Source organism: Dioscorea cayenensis, chromosome 8, assembly GCF_009730915.1.
Source record: "Dioscorea cayenensis subsp. rotundata cultivar TDr96_F1 chromosome 8, TDr96_F1_v2_PseudoChromosome.rev07_lg8_w22 25.fasta, whole genome shotgun sequence".
Classification (NCBI taxonomy): domain Eukaryota; kingdom Viridiplantae; phylum Streptophyta; class Magnoliopsida; order Dioscoreales; family Dioscoreaceae; genus Dioscorea; species Dioscorea cayenensis.
This window is the reverse complement of record NC_052478.1, coordinates 2,320,515-2,342,768: the sequence shown is the minus strand read 5'-3', so window position 1 is coordinate 2,342,768 and position 22,254 is coordinate 2,320,515. Positions and strand designations below refer to the sequence as shown.

The 22,254-nt window shown below is 34.8% G+C and overlaps 2 protein-coding genes and 1 pseudogene across 2 annotated transcripts; all 3 read left to right on the top strand.

Moving 5' to 3' along the window:
* The first annotated feature begins 1,009 nt into the window (after nt 1–1,009).
* On the top strand, nt 1,010–1,962 carry LOC120267859 (protein LATERAL ORGAN BOUNDARIES-like). The gene is made up of 2 exons (XM_039275534.1): nt 1,010–1,675; nt 1,778–1,962. Exons 1-2 carry the CDS (start codon nt 1,095–1,097, stop codon nt 1,887–1,889), a joined length of 693 nt encoding a protein of 230 aa, XP_039131468.1. The 5' UTR covers nt 1,010–1,094; the 3' UTR covers nt 1,890–1,962.
* A 4,742-nt stretch (nt 1,963–6,704) lies between these two features.
* On the top strand, nt 6,705–9,715 carry LOC120266855 (annotated as a pseudogene).
* Nucleotides 9,716–12,145: 2,430 nt separating this feature from the next.
* Nucleotides 12,146–15,064, top strand: LOC120266854 (subtilisin-like protease SBT4.3). The gene is made up of 10 exons (XM_039274504.1): nt 12,146–12,247; nt 12,322–12,413; nt 12,498–12,589; nt 12,677–12,917; nt 13,007–13,514; nt 13,612–13,670; nt 13,754–13,963; nt 14,039–14,150; nt 14,230–14,425; nt 14,529–15,064. Exons 1-10 carry the CDS (start codon nt 12,146–12,148, stop codon nt 15,062–15,064), a joined length of 2,148 nt encoding a protein of 715 aa, XP_039130438.1.
* The last annotated feature ends 7,190 nt before the right edge of the window (nt 15,065–22,254 follow it).

Sequence of the window (22,254 nt, the reverse complement as noted above, 5' to 3'; positions counted from 1 at the left end):
TTTTTTATCTCCTAATTGATCAGACATTCAGACTGTATAATCTACAAATTATTTAAACTCATTAATATTAGTATATTACACACTTATGAATATATATATATATATATTATATGTATATACACAAGACATGATTAATATTTTAGAAGTCATTTAATTAATTTCATTGTTCTAATTATTCATACTGAATATCAAGTTAAGTATAACTTCAAAATGAGAGAGAAATCTTCTCATCCACAAAGATATGATATCTGGAATAAGAGATTTGAATATGATATCTAGGATAAGAGTTTTAAATTTTATTATTTAAAAAGTTAAAAAAGTCTTTTTTATAAAAAAAATTTAAAACTCTAATTTAATTTTCTTAATAACTACGCTCTCACAGTCTCACTTTTCTATTTTCCACATTTTATTCAAGTTAATGAACAAAAAATTTACTTGTTTTATCAAAAAGATTCCTAATCAAAGATAGGTACTAGTTCCATTATAAAAAAATATTATGAGACTTTCAAATGTCTTAAGTTTAAATTTCACTAAACCTATATGATAATGACATATCCCTAACTAGTGTGAGTACAGATTTATAATTTAGCCCTAAAATTTTTATGTTACTAGGTGAGAATACATGGATTAGATGACCAATTTCTGACCAGTGTGCACTTCTATGACTAACTGTGTTTATCGCAATATTTGTTAAAAAAAAATTTAATTTATTTCAAAAGTATTTTTTTAGTCATATATTAGAATTTAGAAGAGATATATATTACGCATGCCCCTTGAAATGGCGAGTTATAATTATTATTTATGATTTAAAAATTCATCAAACATCCCTATCTCACAAATCAACGGAATAATAATAATAATAATAATAAAATAAAATAAAAAATCAAACTAAAACTCTCCCATTCATAGATCAAACTCACCAAAAATAATAAAAATAAAAAATAAAAAAAAGTGAAAGAAAAAACACATGGGTCTTTTACTAATTCTTCCTAAAACTCAGGAACCACCATCATCCCAAGTCTCCCCCCTTCCAGATCCAAAAAACCAAACCACCTCTCTTTCCTCCATTAACTCCATGCAACTCCTCCACCTCCATGCACCACTCTTCATCATCATCATCATCATCATCTTCACCCATGACTCTCAAAGGTGGAACCAGCCAAGCTTGCGCTGCATGCAAATACCAACGTAGAAAATGCACTTCTGACTGCCCTTTAGCTCCCTACTTCCCTCCTGACATGCCCAAACAATTCCAAAACGCTCACAAACTCTTCGGTGTAAGCAACATCCTCAAGATCATTAACAAACTTGACCCTTCTCGTCGGCCGGAGGCCATGAAGACCATCATCTATGAAGCTAACATCCGTGACCGGTCTCCGGTCCATGGCTGTCTTGGCATCATCTATGCTATTCACTTTCAAATTCATCAAGCTCAACTTGAGCTTGATGCACTCAATCAGCATCTTTCTTTGTTGCAACGGCATGCGGCCACTGCATCCTCGTCGGCGGCGTCTAACGATGATTATATGCCTTTCGATAATGCCGTCCCATTCGCTCCTATTTCTAATGCTTGCAATATTAAGTCTATGTTGCATGATTATGATGAGATTTCGCCTTATTTCGATGCTCTTGTTCAAGATGATCAGCAATCTTTTATTGATTCTAGAGAGTTCAAGTTCGTGTTTGTTTGTTTGTTTGTTTTTTTAATTTTTTATTTAATTTGAAGTTTGTTTTTGATTTTTTGTGTGTACTCATGATATATGTTGATTTTTTGTAGTTCTGTGTCATCTGGGGAGAAGGAGGGTGGAGATCAACAAGGAGAGCATATGACTGAGAATGAGCTCAAGAATGCTGCTGCTTGTTTTACTCTAACAAGCATTATGAACTGATAATTAAACCCTTTTTTTTCTTGTCTTTTTTTGTTTCATTTTATTTTGATTAATGAAGAGAAAGAACAAGCGGTTTACAGATAGTTAATTAAAGTTTTTCCTTCATTTTGTTTTTATATGAGTGAGGAATAAGCAGGTGACCAATTTTTGTTAAGGTTTTGCAGAGATCATTGAGAATCATAAATTAATGGAGTAATTAAAGTTTTTGTTTCTCTTGTAATGCACACAAGTCTTAAATCATTCTTCATCTCTCTAGCTATATATATATATTAGTTTAGTTAGTTTTTTTTAGATACATATATTTAATTATATATATAAAGTTTTAGTTCATATATATGGAGTTTGAATTCCTTGTTTCATTGCATCTAATTATAAGACTAGCTCTAAGCCATCCTCTCCTTCCTTTTGTGTGTAAAGCTCTTGCTTATGACATTAATTTGAACTCGTTGTTTTTGTTGATAAAATTAAATGGCTATAAGTGATACAGTTAAAACAATTGCATTAGAAAAGTTGGGAGGAGGTAAGAGCAGCAACAACATAAGGAAAAAAATACAAAGAATAAGTATGAGGGGTTTGATATTCGTGATAGAGTTTTTTTAGTTAAAATCTGGACTACATATATATAAAAAAAAATTAGAATACAAGTTTTAACAGATTAATGGGTGCATCAGTGTATGTGTGTGTGTGTGTGTGTGTATGAAAACATGTTTAAGGTTGTACATTATACAATATGTGAAAATGGCGAATTAATGTTCAGACATGCAAGCAAGTTTTATTTTTATTTCTTTTAATTAATTATATATATATGCTGAATGACTAACTTTTGTGTCTGATTAACTTCAATTCATTAGCTTTGTTTATGCTAATGTTTTTATGATCTCATCCAACTATTTTCTCTAATAAAATAATTATATTATTATCAAATTTTAAAATCATAATCAGGTGTTAGTAGTTCAGTACTGTAATAAATATAAAATCCCTTTTTAAATAATAATTAGGTGTTAGTCTATAATTTTATTCAATATTATTACAATATATGAAGAATGGGATTCGGTGATTGGTGTTACTTAATTGTTTCATGAATGTTTACATAGTTTACATGGGAGAGAAGCCTACAGGGGAAATCTCAGCTCATTCTCTCCGCTTGAAACTCCTTAATCAAGTCCTTGATGGCTTGTATGTTGTCTTTGTCTTTGCTCATAGCGATCATATGCAACACTGTTTGAGAGTTCTGTCACGCCCTGAATCCAGCTCTATGGACCCGAAACGTCGACAAACGGCCGTACATCTACAAGGCCGAAACCAACCAAACATACAAAGCCTCAAAACCTGATCCAAAACAAAACAAAGAATCAAACTCAGTGGATTGCAAAAACAATACAAGCTTATTCAAATAAAACACAGACCCACAATAAACGAGACTTATTACATGTTAAAACTTGACGATTGTTTAACGATCCCCGCTAAGCTATCCGCCACTCAACTCTACTCTTGATCTCAAAAATTATTAAACAACAAATTATATGAGCTTGACAGCCCAGTAATCACCCACTTAAAATTATAGGGATCATTTACAGAAAATCATAAATTATCAAAATCAAAATCAAATTTATTTTAAATAAACACAGATGTCAAAACCAAGCATATAGGTCCCCCAAATAACTATTGCCAAAACAAAATAACAGAACTCATATATTTACGCTCGGTGACTCGAGCTAGAATATCAGAGCTCATAAGTTTACCCTTGGTAATCCGAGCCAGATTTATCAGAGGCCGTTATTCTTCACCAACGGAAAGCGGTGGAAAACTATAGTTTTTATATCATAGTACATGTTGACACGGTCAGTGTTTAACCGCTAGTGACAGGGTTATTACAAAGTTAGTTTGGGGACTACGAGTACTGTGTTAAAATATTTCATGTTCACAAAACAATAAATTATCAGAATTCATATTGGGCAAAATGCAAGTTATTTGTAGTCGCGTGATCCCATTGTGAGCCCCACCCCTTAATCAAATCTTAGCCATTGCTTTTATTTTTAATCCTAGCCGTTGCTTTTACTTTTAATCCTAGTCGTTAATTTTGTTTTTTAGTTTCAAAACCCTAGCCGTCTCTTCACCTTCTTCGGTTTTAGATCACCGTTTAAAAGGAAAAAAAAAGAGAGAGAGACTTGCCTCATCTCTTTCTCTCCCTATTTGCGGGTGGTGTCAGCGATGAGGATGGGAGAAGGGTCTCGTTGTCACGGATTTCGTTTCACTATTATTTTTGAGGTAAAGTTCTGATTTATTTTTAATGCTCTTTCTTGATTGTTGTGACATGATTCTAGTTAGGGTTATGGTTTGATAAGGATGTTGATTTGATTTAAATTGAGGATAAGATTCAGAAATTTCTGTTAGCATAGCAGAAACCCCTCTTCGATTTTAGAGGCCTTAGAGGCTGAATTTGGAGGAGAATATAACAATAAACTTGATGACATGCATAGCTCCGAGGTAAGCACCCATAAGAAGGGACTTGAACAAGTTGGTCACCCTGTAAGAAGTGAATACTCGGCCGGGCATACTGAGGTTGTTTGGCATTGAGGGTAAAGGAGAGGATGATGATAAGGAGGATGTTTGGGTGGATGAGCATGATAGTTTGCCAACTCTGCCATGGCTTGGGACGAGACTCATTTTCACTGCCAATGGGCATCCGGAATATGTTCCGATCTATGCCAACTATCCTCATGCTAGTGCTCCCCAACCACAGCCGGTGTCACGTGAAGAACTTGTATTCTGTCCGACGGTGAATCACAAAGCCATGCATGAGATTGCACCAAGTGAAAACGGGTAGCAACCGATGTCAAGCCTTGCTCTCATCCAGGCGACGACTAATTAATCTGCAGCCTTCGGGGGTGGTTGAGCCTAGCTCTCATCCAGGCGAAGGAAGTCGTAGCACGTCGTCGGTTATGGGTGTTGACGGTAGCCAAGAAGGAACAAGCACAGAGAAGATTCAGGCAATGGTCGAGCTATGCTCCCACGCCAGAGGAAAAGGAGGCCTAATGGGTGGAATTTCGGAAAGTGGAGGACGATGGTGGTCAATGCTCATCGTTGACAAGTTTGGAAGCCATGAGGGCTAGTAAAGCTTGGCTCTCACCCCGGTGACAGAAGTTCTCGTGAGTCAATAACTAACAAAAGATCAAAGATTTCCGCATGGAAAGATGTTTCTTTGTTACTAAGAGAAGAAGGAGATGAGGGGTGGAGAGATACTTCGGTTAAAGGACTAGTGAAGATGGAAGGTGGCTCCCACGCCGGCATGGTGGTGGTCAAGCAGGGAAGGGACTTTCATGTTAAAAGTTCAGTGATGGTTGAGCGATGCTCTCACGCCGGCATGGTGATGGTGGTCGAGCTTAGCTCTCACTCCGTGAAGGGTGACTGTGAGTCCAAGGGCCGTGCTCAGGTTTCAATGTGACGGACGGCCGACTGGCAATCCGATCAACGATGTACGACTGGTGGACTAATGGAGGACCGTTCCCTCGGCTGTGCACTGTCCGTGAGGGGTCAAGTCACGCGGGGGAGTGGCTCGAGAGAGGCACGCGTCGTAAGTTGGCAACCTAGGCAAGGGTATGTTGTCGCACAAGGAGAGGTTAAGGTTGCTGGAACAAGTGTCGGGCATGAACTGGATCCTAGAGGTATAGATGTTGGACTTGGAGTGGCCTTTCATGGGACAGATGTTGGGCTGGGAGGGAAAGCTGGAAATGAAAGAGAGGTTAAGGTGGCAACTTCGAATGTAGGGAAAGGAGCTAATCAGCCAAAAAGAGTTGGCCATGTTAACTTGTTTAATGAGGGGGCCTGGTGGCTTTAGATATGGGGTTTAATGAGGTGGACCCCTTGCTTTCTATGATGTGGGCTGGAATTTGGCCCAATCGAGTGAGGGGCTAGCCCATTTGGGAGTTATGGGCTAGGAAGAGCCTGTAACTAGGCTTGACCTGGATGGTGGGCTGGACAGGATCCGTTCTGATTCAAATGGTACTCGGGCTAAACCGGAAGATTCCATTACTGTCATTTGTTGCAGTTTGGACTTCTTAGGACCATGTTCAGAGGCCGTTGGTGGGGCCGCCACAGACAAGGAGGCGTAGATCAGTGTGGCGGGCTAATTTATTTATTTTTGGTTGGGCTTGAGGAGGCCCGTTGTTCCTTGTTTTGTTCTTCTTTCTTTCTATTTGTTATCGGATCACGTCTAGTGGTCAGCTTTTCTTGTAGCTCTGTGTTTGCTTGTTTTATTTAATTGAAGTGGTTTATCCCCTTTTAAAAAAAATAGCAATCTTTTTTCTTTAATTTTATTTTGCTTGTGTCATTTTAATTTTAGTATAAATGATTTTTTTTTAAATCTCTGCTTGTATAAATCATTTCATGTGTAACGTATGCTATTAAATACCAAATATATAATTATTTTAATAAATAAATAATGGATTTTTTTTATTAAAATAAAGACTACATAATTGATCTCAGTGAAAAGTTTATGTGGGTTTCTAATTAAAAATAAAAGCTATTTTCCTATTTTAAAAATAAAGAGGAAGGAAACGAAAAACTTTACATACCTTACCAAATCCATTCAATTATGTCAAGTAATCAAAGACTTAATATCCAATAAATGAAGGCAATAGAAACTTGCCTTTCCTGAGAGTGTAACGTTTTAAAAAATAATGAGATTTTAGAAAGTAATTATTGTGAATAATTATTATATTAAAAAGGAGAAACCATATAGGGCTTGACATGCACCTCCATATATAGCCATGTATGTACACTGAAAAAGTGCCACCATCCCCATTTACTGAACATATGGCTTCCTCCTTGATGTCTTGTCCATGGTTTTGTCTAAGTTTCATCAGCCTTCTCTCCCTTGTTGCTGCTAACACAGAGAGACAGGTTGATCATCTAATCATAAACTTTCACTAATTATCTTATTACTGAATTTATGAAGAAATGTGATTAATTACATGATCGATGCTATTTTAATATCTTGCATGAAGGTTTACATAGTTTACATGGGAGAGAAACCTAAAAGAGAAATCTCAACTCACTCTCTCCCCTTCAATCTCCTTGATCAAGTCCTTGATGGCATGTATGTCTTTGTCATTGCTCATATCTATGTTAATTAATTTGGAATTAATGCTGAGATAAACTAGCATGTTATCACTAATATATTCATGCAGCACTGCTAGAGAGACCATTGTCAACATCTATGGAAGGAGCTTTAGGTGGATTTGCAGCCAAACTCACTGAAAATGAGCGACAAAAACTAGCAGGTCTCCTGCCATTTATAACATTTCCTTTTGATCGTAACCAGAAATGTTCTTTTCTCAGTTTTGTAATTAGTTAGCGCCAAACAATGAACTTGCAGAAATGGAAGGCATAGTCTCAGTCTTCCCAAGTAGAACCCTCCATCTTCACACCACAAGATCATGGGATTTTCTAGGATTGGCGAGTACCACCACACACAGCCTGACATTAGAGAGCGATGTTATTATTGGTATGATCGACACCGGTATATGGCCAGAATCCAAATCTTTCAGCGATGAAGGACTCGGCCACCCACCTAAAAGATGGAAGGGCACTTGCCACAAATCCTTCCCATGCAACAAGTTATATTCTCTCTCTCTCCATCGTAATCTTTGATTTGCATTTCTCCTTATTAGTTTTCACTAAACACTAAATATCATGTTTGTCATTGTCTTCAGTAAGATTATCGGAACAAGGGACTACATATCGAATTCTACTGGGCATACCCCAGCAATTGATGTTGATGGCCATGGTAGTCACACTGCATCAACAGCAGCCGGCCGCAGTGTAGCTAATGTTAGCCTGTATGGACTTGCTGAGGGTGATGCTCGGGGAGGTGTGCCGGGTGCAAGGTTGGCTATCTACAAAGCCTGTTGGTACGGAGGCTGCAGAGGAGCTGATATCTTAGCAGCCTTTGATGATGCCATTGCCGATGGTGTTGATATCATATCTATCTCGGTCGGAGGAAAGCCAAATGACTATTTTGAAGATGAGATAGCAATTGGATCATTTCATGCGATGAAGAATGGGATTCTCACTTGTGCTTCATCAGGGAATGATGGTCCAAACCTTAGTTCTGTAGCCAATGTTGCTCCATGGCTAATCTCTGTAGCAGCAAGCAGCATAGATAGGCATATTGTTGACAAACTGGTGATTGGTGAGAATAAGACCATTGAGGTAGTACTCTCATCATAACTTTGTAATTTTCTTTGAGTTTCATTACTAAATCTTCTCATTGTTAATTTGAGCAGGGAGTCTCTGTCAATCCCTTCCCTTCACTAACCAAGTCTTTCCCTTTTGTATATGATTCAAGGTATTTGCTTTGCAACACAATAAGTCATATATCTATATATATATCCTGTTTGATCTCATCATGTATTTGTTCTCAACCTTTATAGCTGTGTCCCTGATGACATGAATGATGATCTATTAGAAGAGAGTGTTCTCTTGTGTGACGGGGATTTAGGTGCAATTGGAGAATTGGAAGACATGGTTAAGGGAGTGGTGATGATCGATGACAGTTATCTCGATTATGGATTCCAATATCCTCTTCCTGCACTTGATGTTAGCAATGCTGTTGGCGAGGAGATTAAGAAATACATAAATGAAACAAAGTGAGCTTAATAAAGAAAATTTGATAGTGCATGTTATAATAACTCTTAGCTCAACAATGCTGTTCATTTGAACAGGAATCCAATAGCTAAAATACTTAAAAGCCAAGAAATATTCGACGCAAATGCTCCCGTCGTTGTTAGTTTCTCTTCTAGAGGACCAAACATCATTACACCAGACATTCTTAAAGTGAGTTAATTAACAAAAAAAAGGTTAGCATTCAAGCTTTACTGAATTAATGGTGATTGTTGTTTCTACAGCCTGATATCAGTGCTCCAGGAGTGAATATCATCGCCGCATGGTCGCCGAATGCATCAGTCTCTGAAAATGATGCAGATAATCGCTCTGTGGTGTATAACATACAATCAGGCACTTCCATGGCTTGTCCTCATGTTTCTGGCGTTGCTGCCTATGTCAAGTCCTTCCACCCTTTCTGGTCTCCTTCAGCTATTATGTCCGCAATAATTACTACAGGTAATTCGATGGTTTTTTTTTAAGATGACCAAGCTCTGATACTATATTAGGTGTAAGTTGATAGACCCATATTCATATGTTTAAATCCATATTTTCTAAATTAATTGACATAGGACTATTAGTTACTCTAATTAATAATTATGAGATATTTATTTGAATGTATTATAGCTACACCGATAAAGGCAACACACAACCTTGAGGCCGAGCTCGCTTATGGAGCCGGACAGCTCAATCCAGTGAAAGCTTTAAATCCGGGTTTAGTCTATGAGGCCACCGAAGCAGATTACGTTCAGATGCTTTGCAACCAAGGCTACAATGCAAAAAATCTCCGGATAATAACCGGAAACAATAGCACTTGTAATTCCCGCAACAATGACATTGGAAGTACTGTAAGAGATCTGAACTATCCTTCTATGGCTTTCAATGCTACACCAGGCAAGCCAGTGAGTGTGAATTTCTCAAGAATAGTAACTAATGTTGGCAATAAGAAATCCATTTACAAAGCAGTGATCACATCCAATTCTGAGTTGAAAATTAGTGTAAACCCTAATGCTTTGCACTTTGAATCTTTGAACCAGAAGCTGAAGTTCACTGTGACTGTTTCAGGGCCACAAATGAGGCCTAAATCAGTGGCTTCAGCTGCACTTGTTTGGTCTGATGGCCAGTATAGTGTAAGAAGCCCTATTCTTGTCTATACTATGTAGGAATGATACAATGTCTTTTATTTAATTTGGGATCTCATAAACAATTATATCATTTTTGTATTAAGTTATAGTGTAATTTGTATTATTAGTCAACCATTGGATAGCCCAATAGTATGACATCAAAGTGTAAGGGGAGGTCATGGGTTCAAATCTCTCCCCAGCAGATCTGCTTCCCACGTCATCGTTCATACACTGCTTACACGAGATTCTATATTATTTTCATACTGTACATACACTGTACATCCGGGTTCAAGATCTTGTTTAGATCTTGCTTTCTATTCATAAAAAAAGTGACTTGTTGTCTATTATTCAAAATTGTTTATTAACTCACATAAATCTGGGTCATATATATATATATATATATATATATATATATATATATGCATATTCACTACAAGAGAATTGCATTTTACAAACTGCATTTTCTGTTTCTAATCCGTTGCTAAATTAAATTAACAACGGATTATAAACAAAAATTTTTTGTTAGAAAAGTAGGTGTTGCTAATTTATTACAGACAAAATAACAGTCCGTTGCAAGACTTTAGCAATGGGTTAGTAACGGCAAAATTTTCGTTTCCAAATTTTGAAAATAGTAACATAAATTAATCCGTTTCAAAAGTGTTGCTACATTTTGCAACTTAATGTATGTTATTACTAATCCGTTTCAAAATCTAACAACAGATTTGCAACGGAATAATTGTCATTCCAAAAAATAGAAACGGATTTGTAACGGAACATATTTTGTTTTAAATTTGTTTTTTTTTATTAGAAACAAAAACTATTTCATTGCAAATCTGTTGCTACAATGAAATATATATATATATATATATATTGAAACAAATTAATCGGTTCGTAATCCGTTGCTAAAAAAACTAAATATTCATGTTGAGGTGCATGATAAGAACCCAAGAGTCTCTAAGGTGTATGACAGGTACATGCCGGGTATTATACTTGCACTGCAGCAGCGAGCCTATTGTTATGGAATACCACAACTTTATTATTATTATTATTATTATTATTATTATTATTATATATATATATATGTTTTTTACAATGATAATAAATTGTCTGCCCATAAAAGACTGTCAGAGACCGACAGATTTGACTACTAAATCGAGCTAAATTTTTTTTTATAATTTAATCTAAACAGAAGAAATACAATGCATCCCACAGAGAACACACAATAATTTTTTATGTAATAATGTATTGATTGGACTATTATGATGTTAACCAATTACAGTAGAGGATGAGACAATAATATTATAGTATTAGCGAATCAAAAAAGAGTATCGTTGCAGGAGTATGTTACAAAGACGTAGTTTGGTACTAGTGACAATTTGTTACAAAGGCTTATGTTTCAAGTGGAGTAAATGAAAATGATCAGAGAGGACCAAAGAATATTTTTTTCTAAATAAATTATGATTTATCCACTTTAATTATGAAAATCCCTTTTTCTTTTACCACTTCTTCTTCGCGTCCTCACTTGTCTGATCACTCCTCATCCCCTTCTTTGTCTCTACTCCCCCATTCTCTCCCCTTTTTAGGCCCTACCTATTTGGTTAAGTAGCCAACATATTTGATTACAAAATTAAAATGCATGAAGGAAATAAACACTAGACTATCTTGACATTTAAAATTTAATTACTTCCATTTAGTTTCATGACAATCAAAGATGAATGTCACTAACCAAATAAACAATTGACTATCTTGACATTCAAATTTTAATTAATTCTATTAAATTAGTTTCATGACAGTCAAAGATAAATATGCATTGACATTAATGAAAGAAAGCATAATAGTCAATTATTGGATAACCCAATGGTATAACATGAACAGTGCAAGGGGAGGGTAATAGTTTAAATCCTTCCTCTAATAGTATTGTTCATGCAATGTACACATGGGGTCCACTACTTTTTTTGTATTGTTTACCGATTTAGGTGTGGGTCTTTTGTATTTACCTTCCATGATTGTAGGGTAAATAGATTTTTCTAAGAGATTTGTAAACCACCATAGCTGATGCACCTCGATATCTGTCGATATGTCCCTTTGACAATCCTTTAAATATGGGGCACTTGTCACCTGTTAGTCAAAAAAAAAAAAAAGCATAATGCATGAACAAAATAAACACTTGACTATCTTGACGTAAACATTTTAATTAATTCCATTTATTAAATTTGTGACCATCAAAGATGAATGTACGTATACATTAATTAAAGGAAAGCAAAATGGAATTTTTTTTTTTCAAAAACTTAATTTCTAAAAGAGATCCAGCAAATTTGGCAGTAATTGTTATGAAAACCTCAATAAATCAAAGCGATTGATTCCATGCACAATTTAGAAAATTCTTCACTACATCTATCTATCTATCTATATATATATATATAAACAAGTAACAGAGGCTCTCCGAATCAAACAAATCCTCTGAAATTCATGGCTACCTTCATCTCTTCTTCACCATGTCTAAGTTTCATCTTATTATCCATAATTTTCATTGCAAAACACTCCATTACTGCAGCTGATTCAGACAGAAAGGTTAGTGATTAGTCCTTAATCTTAGACTTAATTTTTAATTATCATATAATTAATAGTTCATGATATGCATGTAGGTTTACATAGCTTATATGGGAGAGAAGGCATCACTAGAAACATCAGCACAATCTCTTCATTTCAACCTCCTTAATCATGTCCTCGATGGCATGTATGTATATATATCTCTCTTTTTCTCTCTTTCTTTCTATAATACAAAATATCCTCATACTCATATGAAATTATTTATATATAGCACTGCAAGAGAGTCTATTGTTCATAGTTATGGAAGGAGCTTCAATGCCTTTGCAGCCAAGCTCACTGAAAATGAAAAACAAAGACTTGAAGGTATTCATAAATTCATTTATAAATATATATATATATATATATATTCTTTTTTATCACAAGTACTCATGAACTAGTGGGAACATGCAGACATGGAAGGGATAGTATCAGTGTTTCCTAGCAAAACACTACACCTTCATACAACAAGATCATGGGATTTTCTAGGCTTCACAGAGACTATGGAACTGGGTAAAACCTTGAAGAGTGACGTAATTGTTGGCATTATTGACACTGGAATATGGCCTGAATCTAAATCTTTCAGCGATGAAGGTTTTGGTCCCCCGCCTAAAAAATGGAAGGGCAGCTGCAACAAAAATTTCACTTGCAACAAGTCGATCTCCATTTCAATTTTCATATTATTATATAATATTATCTTTAATCAAAAACTTAAACATCATGCTTGATATGTTATGTTTTCAGTAAGATCATTGGAGCAAAATACTACGCAAGGGAAGGAATTAGCGTGAATGAGCCATCACCGAGAGATACAGAAGGCCATGGTAGCCACACTGCATCTACGGTTGCAGGTGTCACCGTCAGAAATGTTAGTTTCTACGGCATTGCCAAGGGAAAAGCTCGAGGAGCAATGCCGGGTGCTCGCTTGGCTATTTACAAGGTCTGTTGGCCTGATCAAGGTTGCTCAGATGAGGACTTGTTAGCAGCCTTCGATGATGCAATTGCAGATGGTGTTGACATTATATCAATCTCGATAGGAGGAGTTATAAGAGAGTATTTCTCCGACTCGATAGCAATCGGATCATTTCATGCCATGAAGAAAGGGATTGTCACTTCAGCTTCGGCCGGAAACAGAGGTCCTTCTAGGGAAAGTCTAAGTAACATGGCACCATGGATGATCTCTGTGGCAGCAAGCAGCATAGATAGAAAAATTATTGATAAGGTTGTTGTTGGAAATAATAAAAGCTTTGTGGTAAGTGAATCAATTAAATCACTCTTTTGATCACCATTTTATGTGTTTTATTGTATGCTTATCTACATCTCTGCATACTCAATCAATGCTTGAACAGGGAGTTTCAGTGAATCCTTTCCCTACAACAAAGTTTTTACCATTCATATCTCCTCCAAGGTACAGTATATAGATTTAGTGCATCTTTTGGTTAGTTTCATTTTACGGATCACATATTCTCACATTCTTTTCATGCATTGCAGTTGTTATACAGGTAAGCCAAAGGCGAAAGGGGATATTATTCTATGCTCAGACGATGACGGTGGGGAGGCAGCTATTTCTATTCATGCAGCAGGACTTGTATCGGTTGATTCCTCCTCATATATTGACTTTGGAAGGCAGTATCCTTTGCCAGCTCTTGATGTTATCCCTGAAGTTGGTCTTCAGCTGAATAAGTACATCAATAGCACTAGGTGAACTTCATCACAACCTTTGCATCCCTTAAAAGATCGTTTCCTTCATTTATTTTTTCTTGTTAATTTGAGCAGGAATCCAGTTGCTAAAATTCTAAAAAGCGAAGGAATCTTCGATCCAAAAGCTCCTGTTATCGTCTCATTCTCTTCAAGAGGGCCGAGCGCCATCACTCCCGATATCCTCAAGGTTATTCATACTCATTTTTACCTTCATATTTATATTTACTCACTTAACCAATGGGGGACTATTAATTTCTTTTCTGTAGCCTGATATAAGCGCTCCAGGAGTTAACATTATAGCAGCATGGTCGCCGAAAGCTAAACTGACTAGTATTGAAGCAGATAAAAGATCAGCGAACTACAACATAATATCAGGTACATCTATGGCTTGCCCTCATGTCGCTGGTGTTGCCGCCTATATCAAGTCCCCGGCTGCCGTTTTATCTGCATTGGTCACAACAGGTAATTAATATCTAAAAATTTTGACAAGATAAAAAACACTCATGTATATATATATATACAATTATTAATGTATGCTTTGTTTTGTTATATAACTATCTTCTAGCGACTCCTATGAATCCATCATACCATCCTGATGCCGAACTAGGTTACGGTGCCGGTCAACTTAATCCGATGAATGTTGTGAAACCTGGGTTAATCTATGATGCTAATGTTGCTGATTATATTGAGATGCTTTGCAACATGGGCTACAACACAACCAAACTCAGAATTATAACCGGAGATAAGAGCACTTGCAATAGCTCTAAGACTAAGAATGGCAGTGTGAGGGATTTGAACTATCCTTCTGTGTCTCTCAAAGCCAAAAAGGGAATGCCAGTACATGCAAGCTTCCCAAGAACAGTGACCAATGTTGGATTAGCTAATTCTGTTTACAAGGCAAGGATAATAATTACATCAAATTTCAAACATAATATTACTGTGAAACCTCAAGTTTTGAAATTTGAAGCTTTGAACCAGAGGTTGGAGTTTGTTGTCACCGTTTCTGGACCAGCAATGAAGGTTGGCTCTGTGGCTTCTGCTTCACTTGTTTGGTTTGATGGCAAGCATAGCGTCAGGAGTCCCATTGTTGTGTTTGTTTGAAGAATGATCAATGCTGATTCTGTGATCAGTATTTTGTTCAGACATTAAATAAATAATTATATTTGTTATTAATTTTATCTTATTTATTTATTTATTTATTATAAAAATAGATAAATCAATGCATTACCTGATGGTTAAAAAAAATAAATAATTAAAGCATGAGGAGAGATAAAAAGAACATAATAAATTGGTATAATACTCGATTTAGTCCCTCTAATATAGTCCATATGCCTCTTTGGTCTTTTTAATATAGTCAGTTTCTTTGTTCTCTCTAATATCATTTGTCCCTATGAGATCCTTCTATTTTAATATTTAAAAAATGTAATTCACTCTCTCTAATATAATTTGTCCTTAGGAGGTTCATATGAGAGCTTACATTCAAATATTCCAATAAAAAGATCTCTTAGGGACAAATCATATTATAAAGACTAAAACAATAGATTGACTATATTAGAAAGACTAAATATGATATTTTACCTAATAAATCATCTTCTAAGTAAAAAAAATATAACAATTAAGGCAAATAAGATGAAAAAGAAAAGAGATATATCTCCATTTGTTTTTCTAATAATGGAATCCAACTAGAATTAACAGAGAATAATAATAATAAAAAAATAACAAAAACAAATTTATGGTGTCCTCAAGACTAATAAGGGGTGTCATTGACTCAGGTGACACAAGCAAGTAGTGATAATGTCGCATATTAGCCGGAGACCCAAGATCATTCACATGCAACCCAAAAACTATAGGTTTTTGAAAAAAATATGGATAAACCACGACCTTTTATTGAAATAGCAAAGGATATGGAAGATCAGTCCCTCTCACCGAGGTGAGGAACAAAAACTAAGTACAACATAACAACAACGATGTAGAAAAGCGAGGAAAAGCCAAAGATAAAAAGTCGGGACGGGATTTGAAAAAAACACCGTCTCGAATCATCGAGCTCGTCCGATCGAGCAGTGTAGGGACTACTCCCTGCTATATCTCGGATCTTGATCGCCGAATGAGTGAAGACTCTGGCACTAAGGAAATTGAGGGAGCGCTTGATTCGTAGGGATGCCTCGGAGAGAGATTGCTGGTAAAGAAAACCAAGAGAGCAGCATGTTAGCAGATTTAAAAATAATAGTGTAGAACGGTAAAGCATTAAGTTGAAAAATACGGGTATTCCATTCAAAGGTTTCTTTTCATGATCGTGGATTTGAGCTCCTTTTGTTCTACAAAATAAAGAGTATAGAAACCCATGGTTCTACATGTGATTCATTTTAATAATAATTGAAATTTATTGAAATAATTTAAAATTAAAAATATGATTATGAAGCAATCTAAAATTAAAAATAAAGAAAATTATTTATTAGTCCTTACAACTTTTCAAATATTCCCTGCAGAACCTCTAACATTTCAATTTTCTTGAGTCCCTCTTTTTTAGTTTACTTATTTTTCAATACATGCATCAATTTATTTTATTTAAAAATCCAATTTTGCCCCACTTATGAAATGCACTTCTTGTTTATTAAATATATTTTTTATTTAACATTGTGTGTTTACATGTAACTATATAAGTTTTCATTTAAAATATAACATTTTTGTATTTAATATTTGTTTTTTATGTTTAATATCTTAGTTTCTTATTTACTATTTTGTGTTTATGTTAAAATCGATGGGAGGTATTTTTGATAAAAGTATTGAAAAATAAGCTATCACATGTTAGAACAAAAAAGGACTTTTTGGGAATATAAAATAATCCATAGATTTTTTTTTTATTAAGTGAAAAAGTTTGATGAATGATATGAACAATTTCTCTTAAAAATTTGATTATTCTCTAAGTCAAATGTTTAAAAGATAATAACCTAAGAAAAATTTGTTTCATGGAGTCCCACAATATGCCCATGTACATATATTAGTTTTAAATGTTTCTTATTGATTTGTTTGAATATATATATATAGTAAACTTTTATTTATGAGTATGGTTAAATAATACAATGTACATAAAAATAATAATAAAGTTTTCAGATGTATAGATGAAAAGAGAAACTTTGTAAAGGTTAATATGTAATTAAAGGATTTAATTAGGGTCTACTAGATTTAAGCCCGGAAAGCAAAAACTATTATTTCATTTCTTAAAATTACAGGGATTGAACCGCAAAAAAACTCAACCTATAGCTTTGGGGTTTTGTACCTTTGGCGTTAACCGGCGGGAAACTCGGGGAACGCCCTCGCCGGCGCTCTGGCCAGGCCTGAGAAGTGCCGAGACAAAGCCTCGTTGACGATGGAGAGATGTGGAGGTGTCGTCCTCCACTCCAATCTCCGAATCCAATCCTCCATCCCTCGTCGCCGGACTCCCTTCTCTCGTTCTGGCCACCCGCTTCCTCTTCCTGGCTGCGCTGCACGTTGAAAAATTTTCAGAACGGTTCCCAGGGCTTCCCCTCTCGTTGATCACTTTAGGTCCAGCTCTTGATTCTCAATTCTTCTCGTTTCAGCTCGTTTTGTGTTGAGAGTGACTAGGGTTTTGGGCTTTCCAATGAAAGAGGATTTTTTTATGAATAATATCTAAGTTCATAAGTTTATTTTTTTAGGGCTCATGGGTGCTTTTTTTTTTTTCTCTAATCGTTCAATTTATGGGTTTGATGCATTCAGGAAATTGGTTGTCTAAAAATTTTTTAAGATGAAAAAAATGCTGCCATTTTTATCAGAATTTTCATTGGCAATGACTAATTAGAATTTTCTTTTAAACTTTTGGGTAGTTTGGCTTGAACATAGATATGACATTTAGAACTTTAATCAATCTTGGATTTAGGAATCAATTCAAGATTCATTAACCATCTAAAGGTTACAATGTTCACAGGATCCAATCTTCCATGCCAAAGATCATAAGACTTAACATTCAAGACAACAGATGAAGAAGAATGATAATCAGAACTTTCATTAACAGATAAATCAGTACATTAAGTTTGAACAGACCACCAAATACAAAACTTTTACCAACAAAAAGATTACTTCTAGAGATTACAAGACGGTCTAACTCAAGTACAATCTTATAACTAGATTGAATCAAAAGTGAATCATTTATCAGATTTTTTCTAATATCTGGTATATGCTGAACGTCTAATAGGGTGAGAACTTTTTCAGATGTCATTTTCAAATCAATCCATCATCTCTCTAACATGTGTGCTACCGACCCGTTTTCAAGAGTCACACATCCTCCACTTGAGACCTGATAAGTGGAGAACCAGTAATGCTAAGTACAAACGTTGACGTTAGCACCAGAATTAGGAAATCACTCTAGAATTTAACAAGTCAGATTGACAGAAGGAATGAATGAAATTGACCTAAAGAAAGTCCCAGAGGAAGGTTCACCCATCTTAAGCACATTTGTGGTTTGGGTGGATTGGAATTTTTGTTGACAGATTCAGTCTTGTGGAAGAAGCAATCACGAGCAACATGGTTTGTCCTATCACAAACAAAACAGTGTTTAGAACTTTTCTCAGAAGGTTTATGAGTAGAAGATTTGGGTTGCTAAGAGTTATGAGAATGAGAGTGGGTTGGCTTGCCCTTGGCCTTAAAGGGTTTCCCTTTGGGGGAAAACTTGTGACCTCTATCAGAAAAGTGGGCACTCCTAAAGCTCTTAGAGCTATTAGGGGTACCACTATGTTCAGCTAGATAAACCCGATCCTTATGAGAATATACACCCTTAGAGAAGATCCGGTTGGCTTCCTCAATTCTAATGGTGTTGTAAACTCCTGCAAGGTCTAAGGAATCAATCTTGTGTTTAAGCCCATTTGCAAAGCCTAACCAAGAAGGTGGTAGCTTATTCAGGAGAATGGATACAATGTGACTCTCATTGTACATGGTACCACACTTTTCTATGGCACTAAGGTAGTCCTGAAAGGTATGAATCTGTTCTCCTATCTCTACCCCATCTACCATCTTGTAGTTCTCAAACTCTATGCTCAGGTGGCTGATCCTAGTGGCATTATCATGGTCATACTCCTTTTCTAGGACACCCCATATATTTTTAGCAGTCTTATAATCAAAGCATTTGCCATAAAGACGATCAGAAAGAATGCTATGAATTCATGATGACAATGGAAATCGATCTCTTCAGGAGTTTTACTAGGAGCAAAGGAGTTAGAGGCTTGGTCTATAGTCGAGATGGATAATCGGCAAAGTCTAGTAGGATCAAGATCAGAGGAATCAGAATCAGAGGGTAGAGTAAGGGTTGTGGATACTCCTAAGGTGTACAACCAAAATTCAGTATGATGTTTCCACCTCCTAAAGTTCACCTTGCCGTCAAATTTGACAAGTTTACACAAATTATCAGATTGTCCATCCATGTGTGTGCAATGTACATTAATCAAGTTCAAGGTCTACTTATGTGACACAAGCAAGCTTAACTTTTTCAGAAGTTAACAATAGTATATGTATGGAAATATGGTATTCTACAATATTATATATACAAAGTACAATGTTGCATAAATTTGGTTATAAAATACAGAAATATACTTGCAATCAAACATATTACGTATAAGACACCAATTCAGCATTAGAATATTATAAGAAATACACCCCGTATAGCATGCAAATACTACAAACTAATACTATAGAAATCAAGAAGAAAGCATCAACCACAAACTGCTACTGTAGAAATCAGAGATATAATTTCAGCAAGCATGTAAAATCTGAAATAAATCAGAAATAATAGCAAGACATTCGTAGCTTGGGGTAGGCGTGCGTAAGCACTGCCCTAATGCTGAATTGGCCTCCTTTCGTGCAGAATTTGCTGGCCTCAGTCCAAGCGCCATGATACACTAACTCGGGAAGGATCAACTCTTCGCCTAACACGTTCGGCGACGAGGTTTCCAAGTGCAGCAACACCAAGTGTGGGTCCCAAAGCCTGACCCACATCCAACAGAAACTCCTTAACAAGTCCTTGATGGTATGTATGTTGTAATTGTCTTTGCTAGGCGCTCATATCTTTATACATATGTTAAATTAAAGTTGCTGAGATAAACACGTTATCACAAATTACATCATATACAACACTGTTTTAGAGCCCATAGTTAATGGAAGGAGTTTGTGCATGTTTGGATGGTAGTAATGGTTCCCCCTACACATTCCCATACTCTTGTTTGAGAGTATTTTTGTGGAGGTTATCATTACCCTGTGGGGGTCACCATTAACCCCCACAAGGTAATGAAGAAGGATGGAGGGGAATGGGTACAAAGTACCCATTTTACCCCTCACAATATATTAATATTAAAATAATTAATATTTAATTATAACAATCATATAATAATTATTTTAAATAAATATTTATATTTAATATAAATGTATTAATATTAAAATAATTAATATTCATTTATAATAATCATATAATAATTATGTTAAATAAATATTTATATTTAATATAAATGTAATATTATTAAAAATAAATATTAAAAATAATTAATAGTTAATTATAATAATCATATAATAATTATATGAAATAAATATTATTTCAAATATAAGTCATACATTAATTAATAATTAATAAGTAATTTAAATAATTAATTATAATAATTAAAATTTATTTTAAAATATTCTATAAACAACAAAATTTATTACTTTACATTAAAGGCATAAAAGTAATTTTACATCATATCTTTTCATTAATTTTTCAATTCCCAATAAATTACTTCTCCAACCAAATATCTTTTTCATTACCATCCCCAACCCATTCTTTTCCCCTTTTCTTCATTACCTCATTCCCCTTCATTTCATTACGGTAATCCAAACGCACACTTAAATTTGGTGGATTTGTAGCAAAGCTCAATGAAAACGAGCAGCAGAGTCTCTTCAGTTGTCATGTGTTTTCCTTTGTGTTGTTAAGTTGTGTTTGGAGGGTTTTTTTTTTTTTGCATGATGTATTCATTTTATTTTAATACAAGTGATTTATCCATATTTTTAAAAAATTATAGTAAATGCTAACAAGTTTCCAGCCATTTATAACTTTTTACTAATTGACAACGAGCACCCCTATTTAAAAGATTGTGAGAAAGAAAACAAGTAGGAATAGAGGTGCACCAGTTATAGGCTTACGGACATTCTATGAAAATCTCCTTACCATACAATCTTGATGGGGTGAAATTACTATTCCTTTTATAGGGATCCACACTCGGACGAGCCAGATCCAATGAAGGTTTTGATGAACGGTAGTACTTGAGTCCAAGTGTATAATGTATAAATAGTATAAGAACAATACTGCAGAGGGAAGGATTCACACACTTACCCTCATATGTTATAACTTTTTCTTTTTTATCACAACGACAGGCTAGTTAGATATTATCATCCAACTTTTTTGTTTTTTAATTTTATTTTACTTGTCATTTTAATTTAAGTTTAAATGGTTGTTTTTTAAAATCTTTGTTTGTATAAATAATTTTATTTGTAACATATGTTATTACATATCAAATATATAATTATTTTAATTATTAAATCATGGATTATTTTTATTTAAATAAAGAATATATAATTGATCTCAGTGAAAAAATTATAGGATTTTAAATTAAAAAAAAAAGTATTTTTCCTATTTTATATGTAGTATCTCATAACTATCATTATAGAAAATTTTTATTCATAGGACAAGGTAAAAATTTGTTCTCTGTCAAACAACAATTCTTGACAAACTTTAATAAAAAATGCAAAAAATAAAAATAAATAAAATAAATAAATAAATAAAAACTTTACAAACCTGATTGATTCCATTCAATTATATATGTCAAGTAAATGAAGTCTTAATATCCAATAAATTAAGGCAATAAAAACTTGACTTTCCTGACACTGTAACGTTTAAATAAATAATGAGATTTTAGAAAGTAATTATTGTGAATAATTGTTAAGTAAAAAAGGATTACCATATATGGTTTCACATGCACGTCCATATATAGCCACTTATGTGCATTGGAGTGGCATCCTCCACATCTAACTGAACATATGACTTCCTCCTTGATGTTTTCTCCATGGCTCTGTCTAACTTTCATCAGCCTTCTCTCCCTTGTTGTTGCTAACACAGACACAGAGAGACATGTTGATCATCTGATCATAAATTTAATTTCTCTAATTATCTTATATACTGAATTTATGAAGAAATGTGATTAATTACATGATTGATGATATTTTCCTATGTATGTTGCATGAAGGTTTTCATAGTTTAC